At 48.8% G+C, this 21688-nt stretch overlaps 2 protein-coding genes across 2 annotated transcripts; one reads left to right on the top strand and one right to left on the bottom strand.

Annotated features, from left to right (window-relative positions):
* Window positions 1–3150: 3150 nt before the first annotated feature.
* Window positions 3151–12047, top strand: PICK1 (protein interacting with PRKCA 1). The gene is made up of 12 exons (XM_054386555.1): window positions 3151–3197; window positions 3937–4048; window positions 4493–4621; window positions 4741–4807; window positions 6036–6125; window positions 6520–6573; window positions 6663–6725; window positions 7462–7595; window positions 8389–8481; window positions 9508–9558; window positions 11369–11513; window positions 11761–12047. The coding sequence occupies exons 1-12, from the start codon at window positions 3157–3159 to the stop codon at window positions 12006–12008; spliced, it is 1227 nt and encodes a 408-aa protein (XP_054242530.1). The 5' UTR covers window positions 3151–3156; the 3' UTR covers window positions 12009–12047.
* A 4316-nt stretch (window positions 12048–16363) lies between these two features.
* Window positions 16364–21271, bottom strand: SLC16A8 (solute carrier family 16 member 8). The gene is made up of 4 exons (XM_054386723.1): window positions 21043–21271; window positions 20411–20554; window positions 19009–19872; window positions 16364–16758 (listed from the first exon to the last, which is right to left on the bottom strand). Exons 1-4 carry the CDS (start codon window positions 21269–21271, stop codon window positions 16364–16366), a joined length of 1632 nt encoding a protein of 543 aa, XP_054242698.1.
* Window positions 21272–21688: the final 417 nt, after the last annotated feature.

The raw sequence follows: 21688 nt of genomic DNA, 5'->3' as shown, positions 1-21688 counted from the left end.
TGCAGAGCAGAAAAATGCATGGAAGCTTGGGGATCCTGCCATACACAGGGCAGCATGGTGGTTTTGCATACAGCTGTGCTGACTGGCTTCCAAGTCACTGCTTCCACAGGTCGCTGCTGGCCTGCCAGCAGTAGGGGAGATTGTGCCAACGAGTTTCAAAGCTCTTTGTGTCCCTGCTGTCATCTGAATCATCTATCTAGGACGTGTTCATATTCACAAATGTCCTTCTGAAATGCTGTCTTCTGTAGGAGGCTGGTGCTGAGTGTATTTGCACAGGGTACATCACCTTCCTTGGGTAACAGCTCTGTGTTTTGCCAAGTGACAAGCACAGGAGTCTGTCTTTTCCTGAAGATGGGCACACTTTGAGTGCCCCTTCTGGTGACTGAACAGCTGACAACTCACCACAAGCCACTAATGACAGCAGTAGGATAAGACTTGGTGCTTCTGTTTCATGCTGTGCCATTAAGTCTGTTCAACTCAGCAGTTCCCATCCTCTACTTCAGCTGCTGCCACCACTGCAGCTCCCCCTCTGTGACTTACTGAGCCCAAAGGGGCTACTTCCCAGTCCCTTGCAATGCTGGATGTCCTGATTTTACTGGGATAGAATCATCAGCCAGCCAGGACATTAAGATGGGTGGGGGCAGCAGACTTGAGCTGGTTCATAGATGTATCCCATACTGTAAGCATCCTGCTCATCACGAAGGGGGAAGTTTGATGAGGATAAGGGCTCCTCCCCTCACGGGTTGCTGTTACTGAAGGGTCTTGCTTGACATATATTGTGATTGCCATATATTCTCCTCTTTTTCTTCTTGCCTGGGAAAGGCTCATAGGGTGATAGAAGGACTGCTATAGCTTAACCCCTGATACAGGATAAACATAGCCACTGGGTTGTACTGGAAACCTCAAGCGGAGTTGGACATCTTAAAGGTCTAAGTGAAACGATTCTATAACCCAAAAAACCTGTACTGGAGGCTGCAGACCTGGCTTCACCCTGCTGCCCAGCCTTCCCTCTCTACACGTCGCGGTGGCCAAAGAGCCCCAAAGTCCTCGAGACAAGAATCATAGAACCAAGAAGGCTGGAAGAGACCTCAAAGATCATCGAGTCCAACCTGTCACCCTACACCTCATGACCATCTAAACCATGGCACCAAGTGCCACGTCCAATCCCCCTTGAACACCTCCAGGGATGGTGACTCCACCACCTCCCTGGGCAGCCCATTCCAATGGCCAACCACTCTCTCTGTGAAGAACTTTCTCCTCACCTCCAGCCTAAACCTCCCCTGGCACAGCTTGAGACTGTGTCCTCTTGTTCTGCTGCTGGTTGCCTGGGAGAAGAGACCAAACCCCTCCTGGCTACAACCTCCCTTCAGGTAGTTGTAGACAGCAATGAGGTCACCCCTGAGCCTCCTCTTCTCCAGGCTAAACACCCCCAGCTCCCTCAGCCTCTCCTCATAGGGCTTGTGCTCAAGGCCTCTCCCCAGCCTCGTTGCCCTTCTCTGGACATGCTCTAGCAATTCAACATCTTTCCTAAACTGAGGGGCCCAGAACTGGACACAGTACTCAAGGTGTGGCCTAACCAGTGCTGTGTACAGGGGTACAATGACCTCCCTGCTCCTGCTGGCCACACTATTCCTGATGCAGGCCAGGATGCCATTGGCTCTCTTGGCCACCTGGGCACACTGCTGGCTCATGTTCAGGCGCCTGTCAACCAGTACCCCCAGGTCCCTTTCTGCCTGGCTGCTCTCCAGCCACTCTGACCCCAGCCTGTAGCTCTGCATGGGGTTGTTGTGGCCAAAGTGCAGCACCAAACACACAACACACGCGGAGGACACCTTCCAAGAGCAGCCCTCCACTTGCCAAACTCCCTGAACCAGCGGCGTGGGAGGGGGCTGGCTGGGCGGGGGGAAGGCGGCCGAAGGGAGCCAGAGGAGGAGTGACGCTGCCAGCGCCCCCACGTTGCCGCTGTCAAGATGGCGGCAGCAGCGCGCGGGCGCAGCCCCTCCGAGCCCCATAGCAACGCGGAGCGAGCGGAGGGGGCGGGACTCCGGCGGCCGCTTCCGGGCTGGCGCCGGCGGTGACGTGTCCGGGGGGGCTGGCGGCGCCGGCGGCAGGGACCACGCGCGGGAGGCCACTTCCGGTGAGCCATGGGACCCCCTGCCCCACACCCCTACCCCGCCCCTCAGCACCGCCGCCCCGCGGTTGCCCAGCCAACGGTTTCTGTGGGAGCAGGGGTTGGGGTCGTGCTGCTTCCCGGGCCCTGTCAGGGAGACTCCTCGCAAACGCTCGGGCAGGTGCCCCGAGTCCAGTTCCCCGGGTCTGTGAGCTGTGGCTGAGGCCTTGGGCTGCCGGGACATCCCACTGTCAGGACCCAGCACCAAGCCTCCCGTGCCGAACCCTCTCCCTGACGCCCCCGGGCCCAGTCCAGTGAGAGAGGGGGAGGTGGAGGGCCCAAGCGGGAAAGGGCTTTGCCCGAAGTGCGAAGCTGCTGCCGTGAGGGACGCGACAGGGCGAGTTGTCAGTGATGACCTCTCCCGTTTGTGGCTTGTGAAGCTGAATGTGGCGGTAACTCCCTCAGGAGGCTGCCACCGTGGTGTGGGCCAGCCTGCAGTGCTGCTGAAGCATGAGTAAAACCAAAACGTGTCCAAAATTAAATAGAAAATTAAACAGAGACTTGGTGTATAAGGAAATAATGGGGAGTTTCATGAAAACAAGGTGCAAAAAGTGACCTAACTTCCTATGAAATGCAGGACAAAATGGAGATATTTAATGGATGTAGGGAATACAAGTTCAAATATCTTTAGGAGCCATGGTGCAAGTAGGGTATGGGAAGAAGCAGCTTCCAGAAAGGACCACGTTTTGTTCTGTGCACATGTGGGGTTTGAAACATGCAGCATTTCAACTCGAGGACATTCTCCTGTCTCATTCAGGGAAGAGAATCAGAGACCCTGGATGTGGTTTTCATCTTTGATATGAAAGACTATGACGTAACATTAAAATACATACATACATATATATATATATAAAGGAAATTGACAAGGGTGGCAGGTTGCTTCTCTGCAGTTTACTGTTGAGGTCACTGGTTTATTTGGGTTATTCTTTCTTCCCAGAGACTTTCATATAAGCTGTTCCAGACAAAGGCTTCACTTAGCCAAAACAATGTTTGCAGATTTGGACTATGATATTGAGGAAGATAAGATGTAAGTGTTTCACTTGTCTCTTCCTGCATTTTGCTAACAATAGAAATAGTCTTTGCAGCCAAGACCTAATGGGAATGGATAAATTTACCTGCCTCTGATGCTGTGTGATGAAGAGTCAGACCTCATTTCTTGCTCTCTCTGGGGACTGGGGATGAGACATTGCTGTGCTGGTGAGCAAAGGAGAGCGCTTTCTGTTGCTCTGCAATGGCTACCCTGTGCTCCTGATTGCAAAACAGTGCTGTCAGATCTTCTATAAATCAGTGACTTTAGCCAGAGTGAAAGTCCACCTATAGTGGAGGAAGCGTAATAAAAGGCAAAAAGTGGAGAAAAACTCTGGACTCCTTAAGTCTGTAAGGAGGAGAACACAGTCATTTCCTGAGCAGGTGAAAGAGTTTATGAGATTGCCAATTAATTTACCATAGAGCACCTCATTTATGCTGTGCAAGTTTTCCTCTCGCTCCAGCAGTAGGAGCAAATGAAACACTCTTTAAAATATGATAGTGTTTCTTCAGTGCCTAACAATGGATGGAGGTGTCTCTCCCACCTCTCTAATCCTTGTGATCTCAAAAATGATAGCCCAGAAGGTGTGTGATAGACTCTGTGGTGATGATGAGATGAATTCAAATGTGCAGTGCCCGTTACATTTTCAGGTGGTATCAACTCGGATACCGGAGCTGCTTCAGGCACGTGCAGCTCTGCCTGCCACCTGCAGTTATTCATTCCCCCTTTCTCATTCTAGGGGGATCCCCACTGTACCTGGGACAGTGACCCTGAAGAAGGATTCTCAGAACCTGATTGGGATCAGCATTGGGGGAGGAGCACAGTACTGCCCCTGTCTCTACATTGTCCAGGTGAGCACTTGGGGAGGAAGAGTCGAACAGTCTTTGTAAAAGGCCTGAGAGATGGAAAGCGTGGAGAGTCCTGTGTGCTCTGTCTTTCTCAGTGGGAGACATCATCTCACTTCCCAGTCAATAAGGTTTCTTTACCCTAGTGCCTAATAGCTGTGGAATTGTCTTTGTTCTTGGAGAGCATGTAAGAATCCACAGGGGAACAGTGTGACATTCTGTACTTCAAGAAATCCTGCGCTTGAGGAGGTGTGTCCTGGAGGCAAGAACTTCCTGAGAGAACAGGGTGATCAGCCCACCTCTTAGAAAAGGGGAAGAACTGTGGCTTCACCATGAACAAAGTACAACAGAGTTAAACAGGAGGAATATAATTGTTGCTTTTTTGCTCTTTAGCCCTGCATTCACCTTTTCTCTTGATAGCAGACCACCTGTGCTCTTCTCTCTGTTTAGGTGTTTGATAACACTCCAGCAGCCCTGGATGGCACTATAGCAGCTGGTGATGAAATCACAGGAGTGAACGGGAAGTCTGTCAAAGGAAAGACCAAGATGGAGGTGGCCAAGATGATACAGATGGTAAAGGTGAGAGGTAGGAGGGGGCCACGGGAGCTTCTGGGTTGTTGCATTTTATTGCCCATTGGTAAAGGAAGGCACTACTAGTTACTCCCAACTCAGTGATTTTGGATCTGCCCTTTCTACAGGGAGAAGTGACCATACACTACAACAAGCTTCAGGCTGACCCAAAGCAGGGCAAGTCATTGGATATCGGTAAGGCTGCATTCTTTCTAAGGTGTTAAAGTGACAAGGAGGGGTGAAAGATTGGTCCTAGCTAAAACCAAAGTAAGCTTCTGTTTCTGTTTTTCTCTTAACTCAGTCATTTTCAAATGGACACTGCCAAAGAAATTTGCACTTTAAAAAAATCTTTCCCTGACTTCTTTAAATAGTCTTTGAAATTAAATAGAGGCTTGACTGTTGTAAAAAGCTTGCTTTTCTGCACTGTGTTTAGCATGGATGAGGAAACTCAACTAGATAATAATTTAATGCCTTTACTTTTTATACATGTAAGTTATGCTGGCTTATTGAGGTTTTCAGCTGTACAGAAAAATGTGCCTATCGAAAACCATTAGTTGCATTTTCTCAGGTTGGAGGACAGTGATGACATACCTGTGGGAGATGAAGAGGCTTTCTTTTTTAACCAAAGTGTGTGTTTTGAACTAAGAGTACACAACTCTCTCCTTTATATGGTCTACTATCTATTCTTTCTCCTTTCATTTCTTTTCATGTCAATTAAGGCACTAATAACAGGGATTCAGGAAAATCACAAGGAGTGAGATGGATTTGCGGGGAAACAGAACTTGGTATCTTCCAGAGATGCTGAACACTGTGGCTCCAGCTGAGCTCTTGGAAGCTGCAGGCACTTGACACCCCTGCAAGTGTGTCTCTGAATAAATGTAGCTGAATCATCTGATTCCAAAGAGGACATAACTGTATCTAGTAATTTTCTGTGTATGATCACCAAAGACAGAAACTCATTCCATCAAGGGGTAACACAATGGTGTAAGATTCAAAAAAGATAAAAGTAAGCAAAGTGATAACTTTGAGCATTAAAACCTATTTGTCTTGCTTTCAGCTTCATCTCCTGACTTCAGCTGAAGTAACGCAGCAAGTAGAATAAGCAAAGTTTAGTTCCAAACATCATGATAGGTAGCTTATAGCAAAGTGATTTATTGGAATAGTCTTGCACAAGAAGTGCTGGAGCTCTGCTGGTTAAAGTGTGTATGATGTGAGAGCAGAACAGACAGGCAAAACAGAAGATGTGCTAACCACAACTGGGCCAAACATTAGTTTCTATGGAATTCTTTTTCTGCTCAATGCCTTAATAGTAAGTTCAGCTTTTCAATGCCTGAGAAACCAGTGAAGTATGCTAGTGACCTTTACTTGCCCATAGAAATGGTCAAACCTGATCCTGGTTTGCAACTTTTCTTTTTGCCTTTAGTATTGAAGAAGGTAAAGCATCGACTGGTAGAGAACATGAGCTCAGGGACTGCAGATGCCCTGGGGTTAAGCCGAGCCATACTTTGCAATGGTAAGTGTCCAGCTGGACATTTTCTTAAGGGAACACTTACCCTTTTGTGCTTACCTGCTTTTTATAGTTACTTGCCTGTTCCACATTATTCCTCCATAGTTATTTCCTTCTTCTGTGCCTCACTGTTGTGATGCCCTTGCCCTATCCTGTCACTGGGGCCATTTAAATGTTAACTAAGATCAGATTAATTTAAAGTGGGGACACACTTAATGACTGCCTATGGGTGATGACCACACTGTAAAATAAGCTTATAGTTATTTTAAAAGCTTCCCATGTTGGACCAAGGAACAGGCATTAAGAGGTGAGGGAAATTTGAAGCAAAGATGTGAAACTGGTGTTTTTCCAGTCAGTCAGGTCTTAACCATGTCCTGTTGTAATTCTTATTTCCATTTAGATGGACTGGTGAAGAGATTGGAGGAGTTGGAGAGGACAGCAGAGTTATACAAAGGTAAAGTGTGTCTTGCATCAGACAGCAGATAGGAGGGAAGGATGCCTCCATTTCAGTGAAATTACTGAAATGCATTCTCTGACTTCCAGGCTTGACAGAGCACACCAAGAATCTTCTCAGAGCTTTCTTTGAGCTGTCCCAGACACACAGAGGTAAAGAGTGAGTGAAGAGAGCACAAATCTTTGAGTTCCAGTTTCAGTAGTTTTAGTCAGTACTTAGAAATGTGATTCCTTCACCCAAATAAAACTTAAGTGTTGCAGAAACCAGCATGGGAGGGCTACCCTCGTGACACTAGCAGTCACGGTGCTAACCCAGGCTCTGTTTTTCACTTGAGAAGTTGAGAGAGGCTGAGGGAGCTGGGACTGTTTAGCCTGGAGAAGAGGAGGCTCAGGGGTGACCTCATTGCTGTCTACAACTACCTGAAGGGAGGTTGTAGCCAGGAGGGGGTTGGTCTCTTCTCCCAGGCAACCAGCAGCAGAACAAGAGGACACAGTCTCAAGTTGCGCCAGGGGAGGTTTAGGCTGGAGGTGAGGAGAAAGTTCTTCTCAGAGAGAGTGGTTGGCCATTGGAATGGGCTGCCCAGGGAGGTGGTGGAGTCACCATCCCTGGAGGTGTTCAAGAGGGGATTGGACGTGGCACTTGGTGCCATGGTTTAGATAGTCATGAGGTGTAGGGTGACAGGTTGGACTCGATGATCTTTGAGGTCTCTTCCAGCCTTCTTGATTCTATGATTCTGTGATTCTATGAAATGCCCTGCTAACTTCTGATACTGAGGGAATATGATTCCCAGCTGAGTGCAGGGTTATGGGAAGGAGTTGGAGTACTGGAGGCACAAGAGTCTCTCCAAGGCCAACTTCTTTCATCTGTCTGTTTGTTGCCCTAATCCAGCATTTGGAGATGTTTTCTCCGTCATCGGCGTACGGGAGCCGCAGCCAGCTGCCAGCGAAGCCTTTGTGAAATTTGCCGATGCCCATCGCAGCATTGAGAAGTTTGGGATTCACCTTCTGAAAACCATTAAGCCGGTAAAGAATTTAACCGCAGCAGTAAAGGGGCTGGAGAAGAGGGGAATCTAGAAAGACTGTCTTTGAAGGTGTGGTCTTATAAGTCTTTCAGTGTGGGAAGAACTGTCTTTGTCAGCTTTCCTTCAGGGAACTCTCTTCATAAAGAACCTCAGAGGTAATGTTAGTGAATACATCAGTCCTGTGCCTTTGACTTCTGCACACAAGTGTATCCTCCTCTCACCTTTTGGGGATGAGGGGGTAGGTTGATCAGTGTAGTCCCTAGAGCCCTTTCCCTGATGCTGCCACCCATTGTTAAAAAACATTACTAACTTTAAAAGAGTTTAGACAGGTGGTCCAGGAACAAATTAAGGCTTTCAATCAATGTATTTGAGTGAGGGCCTCCAGGGAATGTGTTCACTTAGTCTAGCAAAGAGAGCATTGAGTGTCGATTTGGGCACCACTTTCAGTGTCATGCTGGCTGGACAAGGTTGGGTAGTGGGGCCTTTGACTCAGGGAGAGCCATTTCCAGGACCAACTGAAAGTCACACAAGTTGAGCTGAAGGAAGACAAGTTCAGAGAAGAAGTGAGGCATGCATTTCTACCACTGGAACCACTTGCCAGTGACAGCTATGGATGTTCTAACCATGGCAATTCTGAGTCAAGATCAAACACTTCCTTTCAGATACACTCTAGTTCAAAAAAAAGAGTTAACTCGAGGCGGTCTCATGACTGGTGCTGGTTAGAAGGTAGCAGCTGATGAACTATAATCATGCTCTTGGTTGTGACATTCAACCACAGGAAGTTTCCCTTGCAGATGCTTACTGACTTGAACACATATCTGAATAAAGCCATTCCTGACACAAGGCTGACTATCAAAAAATACCTGGATGTCAAGTTTGAATATTTGGTGAGCTGCCTGCCTTTTTAAAATCTTTTTATAGTGCTGTTTGAAATTAAGCCTGAGGGTCACATAAAGCCTATGTCCATCCTTCCACCATCTCTGTGACAACACTTTGCTTTTCCCAGTTCTTTGCCTACTGCTGGATTACTCAAATTCAGAGTATTTAACTCTGCATTTAACATAATAGTTCTCACTGGTAAGAAAGATCTCCCAGAACCCAGATGACTTATTTCCTACATGACCAAATTAATTTCCTTATTTCTTTGTAAAGAGTTTCTATGGAACTTATGTTCTTGAACTCCCCTGAATAGCTCTCCAGTCCATACTTTACAGGTAGTTCTGGATAGTTAACTTTCTTTAGCCAGGTTTAACAACTATCAAATCATATTTGCTTTCATTTAGATCATGCCTTTTTTTTTCCCCTTGTGATGGTTTGCTTTCCAGACTGAGCTAGCCTGGTTATTGTCAGTGGGGGGGATTTCAGCTCTCACACTGGTACACCCCTCCTCCATTCTGCTCACCCCTTGTTTTCTGCACCCAAAAAGGGTAGGGTTCTTAAGTGAATCTCTTCTGTAACTGTATGAATCTTATTTCCTTTTACCAGTTGAGAGGAGTATTTGAAGCTGCAGCTCTAAGGCAAGGGAATATAGCAACATCTCTTCCAACATGATTCCTTCCCATTATTTATCTTTCCCCTCTTTATTTATTCCCTTCTCATATTTTTCTGGTACTGTGCTTTTCCAAGCAGTAGATGAATGCAGGATTTTTCTCTTACTAGGTTATATTTATCTAAATATGTATTATAAGTAATAAATGCTTCTCTCTCCCTCACCATTTTTACTCCCCATCTCTCTCTAAATAGATTTTCCTTCCACCTGGGATGTTTAATATTACTCTGTTCCTGCTGTGCTTTCTCCAGTGCCCCTAGCTGCAGCATTGAAGGAGGGTTTGAAATGGTATAACCCTGTGGCTGTGAAATTGCTTCTAATTCCTAATATTTTCTTCCTTTTTTTTATTTTAAATCCTGTGAAGTCCTACTGCCTGAAAGTCAAAGAGATGGATGATGAAGAGTACAGCTGCATTGTGAGTACCAGCACTGTGGCAGTGATAGCTGCAGACTCTGTTTCTGCAGCTTCCCTGTGCACACTGCCTTATGAGTGCAAACCTGCTTCTGTGCCTGTGTGCACTCAAACTGGTGAATACATCCTAAAAATTAGACACATTTGTTCTTAACATATTAGAAATGAGAGATCTTTAAATGCCACCTAGGAAATGCTGTCAGTAACTGTCACAAATGACTACTGCTGTGGAATGGTGGAGGGACCAGACAGCTCCACTGCAACTTGTTTGCCCAGTGGCTGCCTGTCTCAGCATTCGAATAATATTAGCCTGTGTAAGGAGGATTAAGGTGTTATCTTCAAAGATTCCATTTGTGTGTAGTCTACAGATTATCATTAATTCTGGACTTGTTTCTCAGAAAGGCTTAGCTTCCCTAGCACATGTGAGAGCTGCATATGGAGTTGAGGAAAGTTAATTAAAGGATCTATCTTAGCAGGACATTTTTTGGTAAAAATAAGTAACTTAAAATCCTAAGACTTCCCAAAAAAAAAAAAAAAAAAACAACAACCACCCAAAACTGTGGCAACTTTCTCTAGTAACAGTTTGTTTTCTGATTTAGAGTTTTACAACTGTAACCCTTAACTGCTCTGTTTAAGATACCAAAGGTGTCCCTTACAGGCCCAGTTTCCCTGCAGGGGGAGACCTTATTGCAGCCCTAGGGAGACCTTACTGCAGCCTTTCAGTACTTAAAGGGGGCCTGTGAGAAAGATGGGGACAGTGTATTTAGCAAGGATTCTTGTGACAGGACAAGGGATAGTGGTTTAAAGCTAAAAGAGGGTAGATTTAGACTAGATAAAGGAAGAAATGGTTGACCAGAGAACTGGTAGAAGTCTCATCCCTGCAAACATTCTGTGTCAGGTCAGAGGGGCTCTGAGCAAGCTGGTATGGTTAAAGATGTCCCTGCTCACTGAGGGATTGGACTAGATGGCCTTTAAAGGCCCCTTCCTACTCAAACCATTCTATGATTCTGTAATTCTGCAAAAGCAAGAGCTTGTTTACTCTAGATACTGATCTTAGAGCAGGAATTTGAATTTTTGGAAAGCCAAATTCCCAGTGCCAGGAAGGAATAGAACTGTCCTAACACAACATTTAATTACATCTTTCCTGCTAAATGGGGTGGGAGGAATTCCAGTCTTTCCCAGCAGAGTGGGATTGGGTACATGCAGCATTACCAAGCCACAGTCCCTAACATGGACTTCTATGTAAGTCATGTTTGCAGGTGCAAGAGGAGAATTTTGTTCTGCTGACAGACTTCACCCCTTTCTCTCCAAACTGTGTGGTGCAACAATGTACAGGTCCCTCCCTACTGGTCTGCAGAGTCCTGTCTGGATGATTGTAGATCCCACAGGATGCCCTCTGTAGACGTTTGGTGTGTCCTGCAATGAATACTGAGGGAAGGTTGCAGAAGAGGGCAGAATCTTTGTGTGATTGATCTAAATTAATATATCCCTCAGACTCTACTCTCCTTTGTTTGTAGTGCCTGTCATAATAGTTCAGGTGAGAAGCCATGGTCCTTCTCCATGCTGGATTGAAAAGTGCCTGTCCTGTCTTTGCTCAGTAGTGATGCTTTTCTCTGCCATGGTTGGTGTGTACTTAGCCTTCAAAGGGGCCTCATCGACTGCCAGTTGCATGGCTCAGCAGTCCTCAGTTTTGTGCTTCCTGACCGCAGGTGCAGTGGGCTTGAGAGGGCTGTAGCAACCTGAGGTCATCAGCAGGGGAATGCTGTGTGCAGGCACTGCTGAGGGAGTCTAAGATGGGTGCATGTTGTTGGCAGGCTCTGGGTGAACCCCTCTACAGGGTCAGCACAGGGAACTACGAGTACCGCCTGATCCTGCGGTGCCGGCAGGAGGCCCGCACGCGCTTCGCCAAGATGAGGAAGGACGTGCTAGAGAAAATAGAGCTCCTAGACCAGAAACATGGTGAGTACCACCACCTGAAGGGGCCTGGCAGACGTGGCTTTGGCCTTCATGTTCCTCCTTCATCTCAGCTCAGAAGTCTTTGCTGAAGAACCCTTCTGTGTCTTGAGACATCTGCCCACAGGGGACAAAAGGGCCCTGTGTAGGGGGCTCCATGTGTAGGAGACTGTGTCTAATGGTGAGGGAAGCTTGGTCACAGCCTTCAAACTGGGAAGGGGCCTGATGTGTCCCCAACTTGTCTCCACTACAGTGCAAGACATCGTGTTCCAGCTCCAGCGTTTTGTCTCCACGATGTCCAAGTACTACGACGACTGCTACGCTGTGCTCCGAGATGCAGATGTCTTTCCCATTGAGGTGGACCTTGCCCGCACTACTCTCAGCTATGGGCAGAAGGACACATACACAGATGGAGCAGAAGAAGAAGAAGGAGGAGGGATTGAGAGAGAGCATAGTGGGAAAGAGGACACAGATGGTGAAAAGCTCATTGATGATGCCTGAGTGTGCCAGCATGGCCAGAGGGAAGGCTTTGCAGACTATCATAAAAACATGTCTTTCACATGGCAATTCATCCTCCCTGACTCCTGTGTATGTCCAGCCTAGAATTCCTCCTGTGCTTTGGGTCAGGGTGGCTGGTTGGGACCAACCTCTGCTTTCCTTTCTCTTCTGTTTGCTTGTTTGCCTGCATATCCCTTTTGTCCCGCACAGAATTCTGCTGCCAGACTTGGGTACTGAGGTGTGGGGAGGAAGAACCTGTACCACACCATGTGCAGACACTGCTGAGCATGTGGGGTACACCACTCCCCTCTGGCACATGGAAGCCAGTTAAACATCTGGAGATGATTATGAATGGCAAGCACAGCCCCTTCTGTCCTCCCCTTGTGCTATGGGAAAATGTTAGCACCAGCATTGTTTTCTTCACCCCACTGCTCACTGTTTTCAAGCTTCCCATTCTCTGGCCAGTTTTAAGCTTCCACTCTCTTCCTTCTGTCCCTGTGGGCTGCAGGACTGATTTTTGTAGGATAATCACTCCCACCACTCCCAGCTCTCTGCACCACTGCTTTTTAAGAAACAGGAGCAAACCCAAAGAGATCTCTAGAAGCAGTGGAGGTACATGTGATCTGATCACTGCCCCCAACCAAGGGGCTGGGGGAAGCTCTCAAAGCCAGGACTGGCCTGCTGCAAAGATTTAGAAGTCTTTTCCCCTGGCTATCATTCTCCTCATAGTTCCCAGGCTCCTGCACAGCTGGCACCATGTGCACAGTCTATAGCTACACCCCAAGGCTGGAATCCTGCAGGATGTGGCTGGCTCTGCCCTTCCCTGTGGGAAGAAGGGACCTGGATCAGGAAGGAGGCCTCCCACTCAGCAGAGATACTGAGGTGAACATGATTGTGTGAGGCAGACAGGTTCCTGGGGACGACAGCAAAGCTGCAGACATTGCCATTGCTCTCTCTTTACAACTCCTTGCAATGGACAGTAACCAAATCTGCTTCTTGAGGATGTACAACCAGTCCTGCACAGTCTGTCCTTATGCAGGTGCCCGGAGGAGCCACCTTAGAACCGCAAAGGACATGTCCCATCCTTAAACTGAAAAAGGAGAGAGAGGAAGCCTGTGGAGAGAGGAAGATGAGGCCTGTAGGCAGAGGCACTGGGATTCTTTAATGCAAAGTGACTTAGTGTAACCAGCTGCTGCTCTCCTCTGCACAACCATTTGGGCTGCCTCTGAGCCAGCCAACAGCAGTAGCTGATGTCCCATTGCTCAGCATAAGGGAAGGTGGAAAAGGAAAACAAAGGTAAGTGAGGCTGCTTCTTTCCTCCTTCCCTTTCCTCCTCCCACCATCCCCATGAGCTGATCCCAGATGCAGATGGCACTTTATTTATCCTTCAGTGGGTAGCACAGCTGCCCGGAGTGGTGTGCTCTCTGAGGCAAGGGGTTTTCACCTCTCTGTCATTACATTCTAATGAGAGTGAGATAAGTTATTTAAGGGCATTAACTTATGACTGGGATGTTTATTTTTGTTTGGTTTGATTCTCTTTGATTTGTTTGTGGAGCTTTGTCATCTCTGTGGATGCCTGGAAGAAAGCCATCCATGGTCAAGCTGCTCTGGAAGATTTAAACCAACTCTGATGTACTGTTTGTTGTCTCTAATAAAGAAAAATGTGACATTTTGTTTCCTGTCCTTCATGGGTTTTCTTTAGAGATTTGTGTGCTCATCCTCCATTGGTTTTAATCTGAAAACAATGATGGGAAGATGAGTGTCATGTGTTGGCCCTTTTGCTCATACTGGTGAGTAATCTTTATGCTAAGTCGTGGTGGTCACTGCAGCACAGGCTTCCAGAGGAAGAGGCTTCTAACTGCTGTGGCAAGGCCAGTCCTCCATGGAATAGCAACTTCACTGCATCAGGCTCTGGGCAGCCTGATCTAGTTGAGGATGCTCCTGCTTACTGCAGAGGGGGTTGGACTAGATGAACTTCAGAGGTCCCTTCTAACCCAGACCATTCTATGTTCTTGGCTTTCTAGGGAGCACCAGCCTCATAAAGCTACCTGTTGCCTCAGTCCTGCCTGGCAGCACCCTTGCAACCCTCCAGGGCCAGCTTCACACAGCTCAGCTGTTGCATCACAAGGTTGAGCTGATGCTTAAGTCCCTGATCCTCTTTCAGAGCTGTTTGTTGTGCCAAAACACGGAGCACTTTAAGAGAAACAGAGAAAATGCTTCAGCAGAGCCTGCCTAAAAGCAAAGAATGCAAAGTGGAAGGCACCATCACCAGGTTTTTGGAAACCTCACTGGTGAAGGGGCAGGAAGAGGACTGGGTACCTCACAGCACTCTCTGTAGCTACCCTAAGGGCTTTTAAGGGCTTCTGTGGAAAGATTTAAGAGCGTGAGGCTTAGTGGGAAATGTTGACTGGTGACAAGGAAACAGAGGGGACCTTGTTCCAGTGACCTGCCTGCTGCTGCCAAGGGCAGTTGTTTTCACACTGCAGACCTCTGGGGAGCTGTGGGCTGCTTCTCACGCAGCTATTGGTGAATAAGGAAAACCTAACCTGGGGGATGAGGGCTTGGGGCTGCTGAGCAAAGAGCTGCTGAGCAAGGAGCTGTGGAGCAACTTGGTCAAGCAGAACAGAAATAGTGAACCACCTTGTGGGGAAGGCAGAACAGTGAGTGAATGAACCTAGAGGGCTCCATCACCCTTCCTGCTATTTCTTGTTCTCCCAGAGTTTTGGTCCTGGGGGTTGTCACAGTGCTGAGTCTGGTCTAGAATGTTTCTAAGGGGGTGTTCAGTAGGAGAAAGCCCAAAGTCACTGCTGTGACTGGCTCACAATTCAGAGCTAACAACAATGGTGTTAGCCACAGTGGGACAGGGCACAGCCCCATGGGGATTTACCTTCTCCCCTCCACTTACAAATTCTTGTGGCTCTTAAACTGACACCCTTCAGCAGCTTAATTTTGCTCATTGTTTACTGTTCTTTACTTGGAAGTGTCTAGAATGAAGCCCTTCATGTCCCACCCTCCTGCTGGGTTTCAATGGCTTTGTGAGTGCTGCAGGCTTCACCCATTTCCCGATCGTTTGTAGCCAATCCCATCTGGAATGAAACACCTATTTTGATGGTCCCATGAGCTGCCTTTCCTGTAGCCCTCTGCTTAGTTTTTGATCCGTGGCTACAGTCACAGGTTCCCCCCGGGCCTCTGAGGTGAAGCAGTTCAAGAAACCGGAAGAAAGGGCTTTGACCAGAGGTGTTTAGAAAAGATCCAGTCCTAAAGCAGATTAGGAGTGCTTTAAGCATGCCAGGGAAGGTTGGCCTCGCTGAATCTAGAAATCCACCACTGCAGCAGGGGTGAGGGGGTCATGCCAGCCTTACCACATGCTCCAGCACCCTTGGTAGTGGCACCCAAGGGCTGTGGCTTGTCCTGCCTTACCTTTGATTCCTTTACGTAAGGGGTTTTTCTCGATTTAAAAGGAAAACACACATGCATCTAGTGCCATTCCTGCTGAATGGATAATCACTTGGGACATGATTACTTACCTGCCCTGAAACCCCCCACCCCCACAGGGGCCAAGTTGTTCCTTTCACAGGTCAACAGGACCTGCTTCACCCTAGCTAAAGCTGGCTCACTGCTATTCCTGTCTCACAGTTACCTCTCTGATGGCATTAGCCCTTCTGTGATGGCTTCTTGCACCTCAGCAGCAGCCTTCTACCCAGCACTTCACTACTTGGAAAAACAGCAGCATGTCACTGTCCTGCCTTTTATTGCCCACAAAAGGTGCTCCAGACAGAGGTGGTCACAGCCAGTGTCCCACCAGTTTGGCAGTGTCTGAAGGAGGTATTGCATGGAATGCAACGTCTACCCCCATGCTGGCTGGATCTGGAGGTGGCCCTGGTGATAGCTATGAATAACACCACCTCCCAAGCCTACTGCCAGCTAGGCTGATGCTATTTTAGCCCTGGAAGTGAGGTGGACCAAAGCATACCAGATCTGATTACAAAGAGTCTCTAATTGTTTGTGTTCTGTGTTGTGTCAGTGCAGAAGGAAAAGGAGAGTCCTTGGCAGCCTCTTCAAAAGACTTTCTCCAGGGCTGGTTTGGAAGTGAGGAAAGATTATTTTTTTTATTGTTTTTGGTGGTGGGGCTGTTCTCAGCCTGTGCTGTGCCAGCATGGGTGCAGGATGCAAGCAGACATATCACTGGGTGTAGGTATGTGGACATATGTACATAAGGACCAATTATTCTTATACCTCTCCCTCTTCTTACATCTGCTTTTGTCTCAGCTTTCTCCACCTCCTATCTCACCTACCTTCCCATGCTGATGTGCATGTGAACAAGGCCAGTTTTATATATCCCTATTCCTCTCCCCTGGCTAAAACCTGTCCCTCTCCACCGTCTGGTCAGTGTTGCAGGCATCTCGTGCCAACACCTCCCCATCTCCCTCTGGACACCCACCTCCCTCCCTGCTCTGCTCCTCTGCCACGTGGTTGGCTTCCTCGCTGGCAGCTACCATGGCATTGTCAGTGCTGAGTGCCAGCTGGTGGTTGTCGCTGCTGTGCTCCTCAGCTTCCTGCATATCAGACTCTGCTTCCTCGGTATCGCTCCCACCACCCCCAGAGGGGTTCTTCTCTGGAGGAGGATCCTTCTTCTTCCCTCGGTTCAGGCAGCAGTAGGTGGCCATGGCCAGGAAGAGAGCAGAGAGCACCACCTCTGAGCCCGCCAGGTAGAAGATCACCTCATAGTTCTTCAGAGCATCCACCAAGCGGCCTGATGGTTGGAGAAGAAATGAGACAGTTAGCTTCAGCCTATGCACCTCTGCATGGACAGCCCCTCACAGGCAGGCAGCACTCCCTTTGGCTGAGGACTCATTTCTCAAGAGAAGAGCAGGAAATCTGAACATCTAAAAAAAAATCACCCTGGGTAAGAGCCACACCACACTGTACCACCAGGAAAGTACTGAAAGAGTGCAGGGCTGATGTTTTGCCTTATCTGGACAAGGTTAAATAATGGTGGCACACTGATGCTATGGTCTTATGTTGTGGTGGGCCATCTTCTTGCCAAGGTGAGGTGAGCCTCTGAGGTCTTGGCTTGTCCAGACTCAGAAAAGAAACAAAACTGGAGAGGCATTGCTATTGCTTATGCTGTCATGTCAGGAAAACATGCAGAGAGGCAGAAGCAGCATCTCTTTGGCAAAGAAATCCCTTTGACTGGCCCACACCTGGTGATTTCTCTGCCAAAAATATGTCCTCAATGCACCTTCTGAGTGTTCTGAAGCCAGCAATGGAGGGAGGGTTCCCAGTCCTCAGTGCTGGGGAGCCTGAGCAGCTGCCCTGCTGCAGTCCAGGATGGTGCCATGGTGACCAAAGGCTTTGTCTTGGTCCTTGCAGCCTCCTGACTGTGCATGTGACCCCCAGTCCCTGCTGCTCTACGGTGCATGGCCTGGAATTGGCCCCAGGGCACACTGAGGTGCCTGCTGGAGCAGTCGTGGGAGGAGGCACAGAGTGAATCCTTGGCAGGCAGCTGTGTCTCTCTTCACTGAAGCTGGATGGCAAGCAAGGAGCCTGTGTGCGTGCAGTCTATCGTGCGCCAAACCCCCTCAGCCCCACGGAGCAGGAAGCAGCTCAGGAGGATTACATCAAACAAAGCCACTTTGTTCAGCCCCCTCCGAGCCGCTGGCTCTGCCAGCACGCTCAAGCTTCTCATACCAAGGAAGTTCTGCAGCAGTGTCCACCAGGGGAAAGGTGGGAACCACAGCTTGGCTCCCCACACTGTTCTTCAGTGACCCTGCACATCTGTGTCCCACTGTGTGAGTGCATGGGACCTAGGCAGAGCTGAACTGAGAGAGGACTAAGGGATGTTCCCAATCACCATCCACCGTTGTGCTCTGCTCCTTGGCAAGCTCCTTAAACCCCCAGCAGCTGACCCCAAGACATATTTCTTGACCCTCCCCAGGTGGGCCTGCCATCTGCCCTACATCTTGTAAGATAGACCATGACTGTTAGCATCAAAAGGTTATTCCCTTGGCCACCAGTGTTTACCTGAGAACTAGGTGGAGCTGCTGAGGGCAGGTTCTGCTCATAACTGGTGATATGTACTGCAGAAAAGATCATCCACACAGAGATGCTCACTGATGAGCTTTAGCCCACATGTTGCAGCTCAAGGAAGGGAGTGCATGAAGCAGTGGAGTGGTTCCTGCCCATGGTCTGTCCCTGACCCTTCCTCACAAACTGTGCATGCAGGGAACTGCAATTCATTTAGAATTAAGCCTGGATTTGGCTTTCTCAGACCTCAACAGACACTTAGCATTAACCTACACCAACCACCTGGTTGCAGTGTCTCTCTCCCTTCAACAGCCTGTTTATGGGTTGTCTGTGGGGCATGGACCTTACCATGGACTGTGGCCTAGACCAGACTGGTTGAGAAGCTGTGAATGTCTTAATCTTCTTTTAAAAAGTAACAGCAGATGCCTTGGGTGGCTGTACAAACTTTGACTTGACTGGCACCAAAGTGCCTGTGTCTTGCAATGGGCAAATTGAGAACACAGCACCAATTAAAAGGCCATGGACACCAAGGAGATCTTGAAAGACCTTTGAATTGTCCTGTGGAAGACTTTCAAAGGTTTGCCTGTAGCATGTGCTTGACCTTACCCATAACATGATGGCATGCAACATTCACAGTGAAGGCAGAGACCTGGATCCCAGCATAGAACAGGGGGAAGCAGCACTGGTCAGGATTGAGAGACACTGGAAGTTGTGCCACTCTGGATGGGTCTGCATGCTTGTCACCACTCAGATCTCTGAGCAAAGCAGAGAGAGAAATATCATTTCCCATCTTCTGCCTCTGCTCAGATTCAGTGATGCAGTGCATGGAGTGCGACCAGGAGCTCCCATGTTAGATTTCCTCTTCCAGTGGAAGTATGAAGTTGATAAGTAGAGTCTGCTGTGCTCACGGCTGACAACTGCAGTACCATGGAACAGCAACCAAATCAATCATCTGTCTTTGCAGCAAGTGACCTACCTGCAGAGGGTGGACCAATGAGGACAGCAAAAGCCTCGATAAGCAGGACCAGGCCGATGGCGCTGGAGAACTTCTGGGAGCCGACGATGGCCATCAGAACCTCGAACTGCAGTGCTCCCACCATGCCGTAAGAGATGCCAAAGAAGACGCAGAAGATGACCAGCCCTGTGTAGTTGCTAGCCCTGGCACTGCAGATGTCTGTCATGCCGTTGAAGAGCATAGCGAAGCTGAACAGGTAGGAGACGTGAGGGCGGACCCACTTCAACCCTGCCACCATGCCGCAGGCGGGGCGGGCAAAGATGTCTATGAAACCGATGATGGAGAGCAGGAAGGCAGCCTCTGTGTCTGGCACTCCTGTGTCCTTGGCGTAGTTGACCAGCAGTATGGGGGGCACAAAGAGACCCAAGACCAGGATGAACTTCGAAATGGTGTAAACGATAAACCCTCGGTTGGAAAAGATGCTGAAATCCAAAAGCTTCTTTCCTTTCTTGGGTTTTTTCTTGGCTTTCTTGGCTTTCTTGTTTCCATCAGTGGTACTGATTCCCTCCTCTGATTTCCCTCCTATAGGAAGCATCTCCTTAGCTTCGTATTTGTCCTGAGTCTTCTCCATCTTCCGCTTCATGCCCATATCCAGAGGCCTCATGACTGCTCCGCAAGTGCAGCAGTTAAGCAGAAGGCCTCCCATGATAAGGAAACCTCCACGCCAGCCAAACTTCTCCATCAGCACCTGCCCCAGTGGAGAGAGGGCAGATAGGAAGACAGGGCTCCCAGCAGCAGCCAGGCCGTTGGCGAGGGGCCGACGCTTGTCAAAGTAGGAGCCCAGCATGATCAGTGAGGGCTGGAAGTTCAATGCCATACCCAAACCTACATAGGGTGAGAGCCAGGAGGGAGACAGGGAGTGTGAGAACATGAGATGTGGTCTGCAATAAGATGAAAATTCCCCCGCAGACTATTCTAGTGCTGAAGTCCCATGATGGGATTCACACATTTCTCATAAACCTCTGCTTCTTTATGTTGGTGGGCTGCCCCTGGAGAAGATGGGCTGAATCCAGCTGTTTACTTGAAGAGTGTTTGACTCAAGTAACTGTGGCCATGTTTAGGACCTGTGCCTTAAACTGGAACTTTACCTCTCTCCCATACCACTGCTCTGATACCATTCCCATTGCCACTATCACTGAGCATCACTTTTGTTCCTTATGTCCTTCTGCCTTCAACGACAGGTCCTGCCTGTTAAGATCCAGCAGATGGATCTCATACAGGTACAACATTCAGGACCTGTAAGCAGGTGTGAATAGGTGACGGGAGACCTGATGCTAGACAAGACAGTGCTAAAGGGAGATACAGCTTGGGCTTGGCTCTTCCTCAGGCAAGCCTGTGTATCCCCAGCTTCTGGGGCTCTCACCTGTCAGCACGCCAGCTGTCAGATAAAGTTCAATGATATTGGTGGTAAAAGATGCCAGGATCATACCAGCAGAAGCTAGCAGCCCACCAATGAGCATCACAGGTCGGCAACCAAACTGGTTCACCATGATGCTGCACACTGGTCCTGAGAAAAAGGAGAGGAGACAGAGTAGCAGATCAGAAAGGACAACTGGGCAAGGGCAGCCAGTCCAAGCACAGCACTCAGTGAAAAACACTAATGACAGAGATCACTATTTGGCATCTTAGCTACACATCTGTTTGGTCTGGCCAAGAGAGGGAGGCTGCAGTGTGGAGACCTCTTCTTTGCCATCCCTTTAGCCCCTTGTTACCTGGGAACAAGAAGGGCTTGGTTTGATAGGGGCAGCATTTCAGCAATGGGAGTAAGCCCATGCCAACTATCTGAGGGGCAGGTGGGGTGACCCCTGAGGTCTCCTGAGGCAGAGGAAAAGGGGATGTGAAATGCAGCACTTTCTAGAAAAGAAGTGGTGGGACAATTGTGTTCTGCATGTTGATTCATGATCAGGCCAGTGAGCACGAGGAGACCACATGAGGGCATGGTCCAGGCTCTTAGCAGGGTGAGGAAGGCACAAGTTGGGGAGGGCTAAGTGTCACCTGTCCCGTAGAGCATGGCCAGCATGATAGAGGAGATCCAGGCTGTGTCACTGTAGCCCACATGAAAATCTTTCATGAGCTCCTTGAAGTAGACACTGACGGCTTTTGGGAAGGCATAGGAGAAGCCAGTGATCACGAAGCAGCCAAAGAGCACGATCCAGCCCCAGCCACCATCCGGGGGCTTCACAGGAGCTGGGAGCTGCCCTTCCTCTGGGTCACGTCTCCCCATCCTCTAGCCTGGGAGGAGGAGGGCAGGTGGGGAGAAGGAGGTAGGACAACAGAGAGAAAGAAATCTTCAGGTACTGGAAGAAAAGCATAGCAGGCAAATATTTACTACAAGGTTTCTCTCCATGACCACCATCTTCAAGCTCTGAGAGCCTCACTGGGGGACCCCATTACCTCTCTGCACATTCATCCTGCCAGGCAAGGCAGGACTATTTCAAAGAGCGAGGTCAGGCCACAGCTGGGCTTCCCCTGAGCTTCAGGCAGCCCACAGCTCCATAACCCCTGGTCAGATGCAGCCAAGCAGAATGCTAGCTCCCAGCTGCACCTGATGTGGTGAGGCATCAGGCTCCACAGCATCTCACTTGCTCTGTATCCAGCCTTGCCTGCAGGCTGGTGCAAGGTGAGAGCCAGCGATGTCAAT

Source organism: Indicator indicator, chromosome 14 (genome assembly GCF_027791375.1).
Source record: "Indicator indicator isolate 239-I01 chromosome 14, UM_Iind_1.1, whole genome shotgun sequence".
In the NCBI taxonomy this organism is placed as follows: domain Eukaryota; kingdom Metazoa; phylum Chordata; class Aves; order Piciformes; family Indicatoridae; genus Indicator; species Indicator indicator.
The sequence above is the reverse complement of the archived record's forward strand: the minus strand, read 5'-3'. Positions and strand labels throughout refer to the sequence as shown.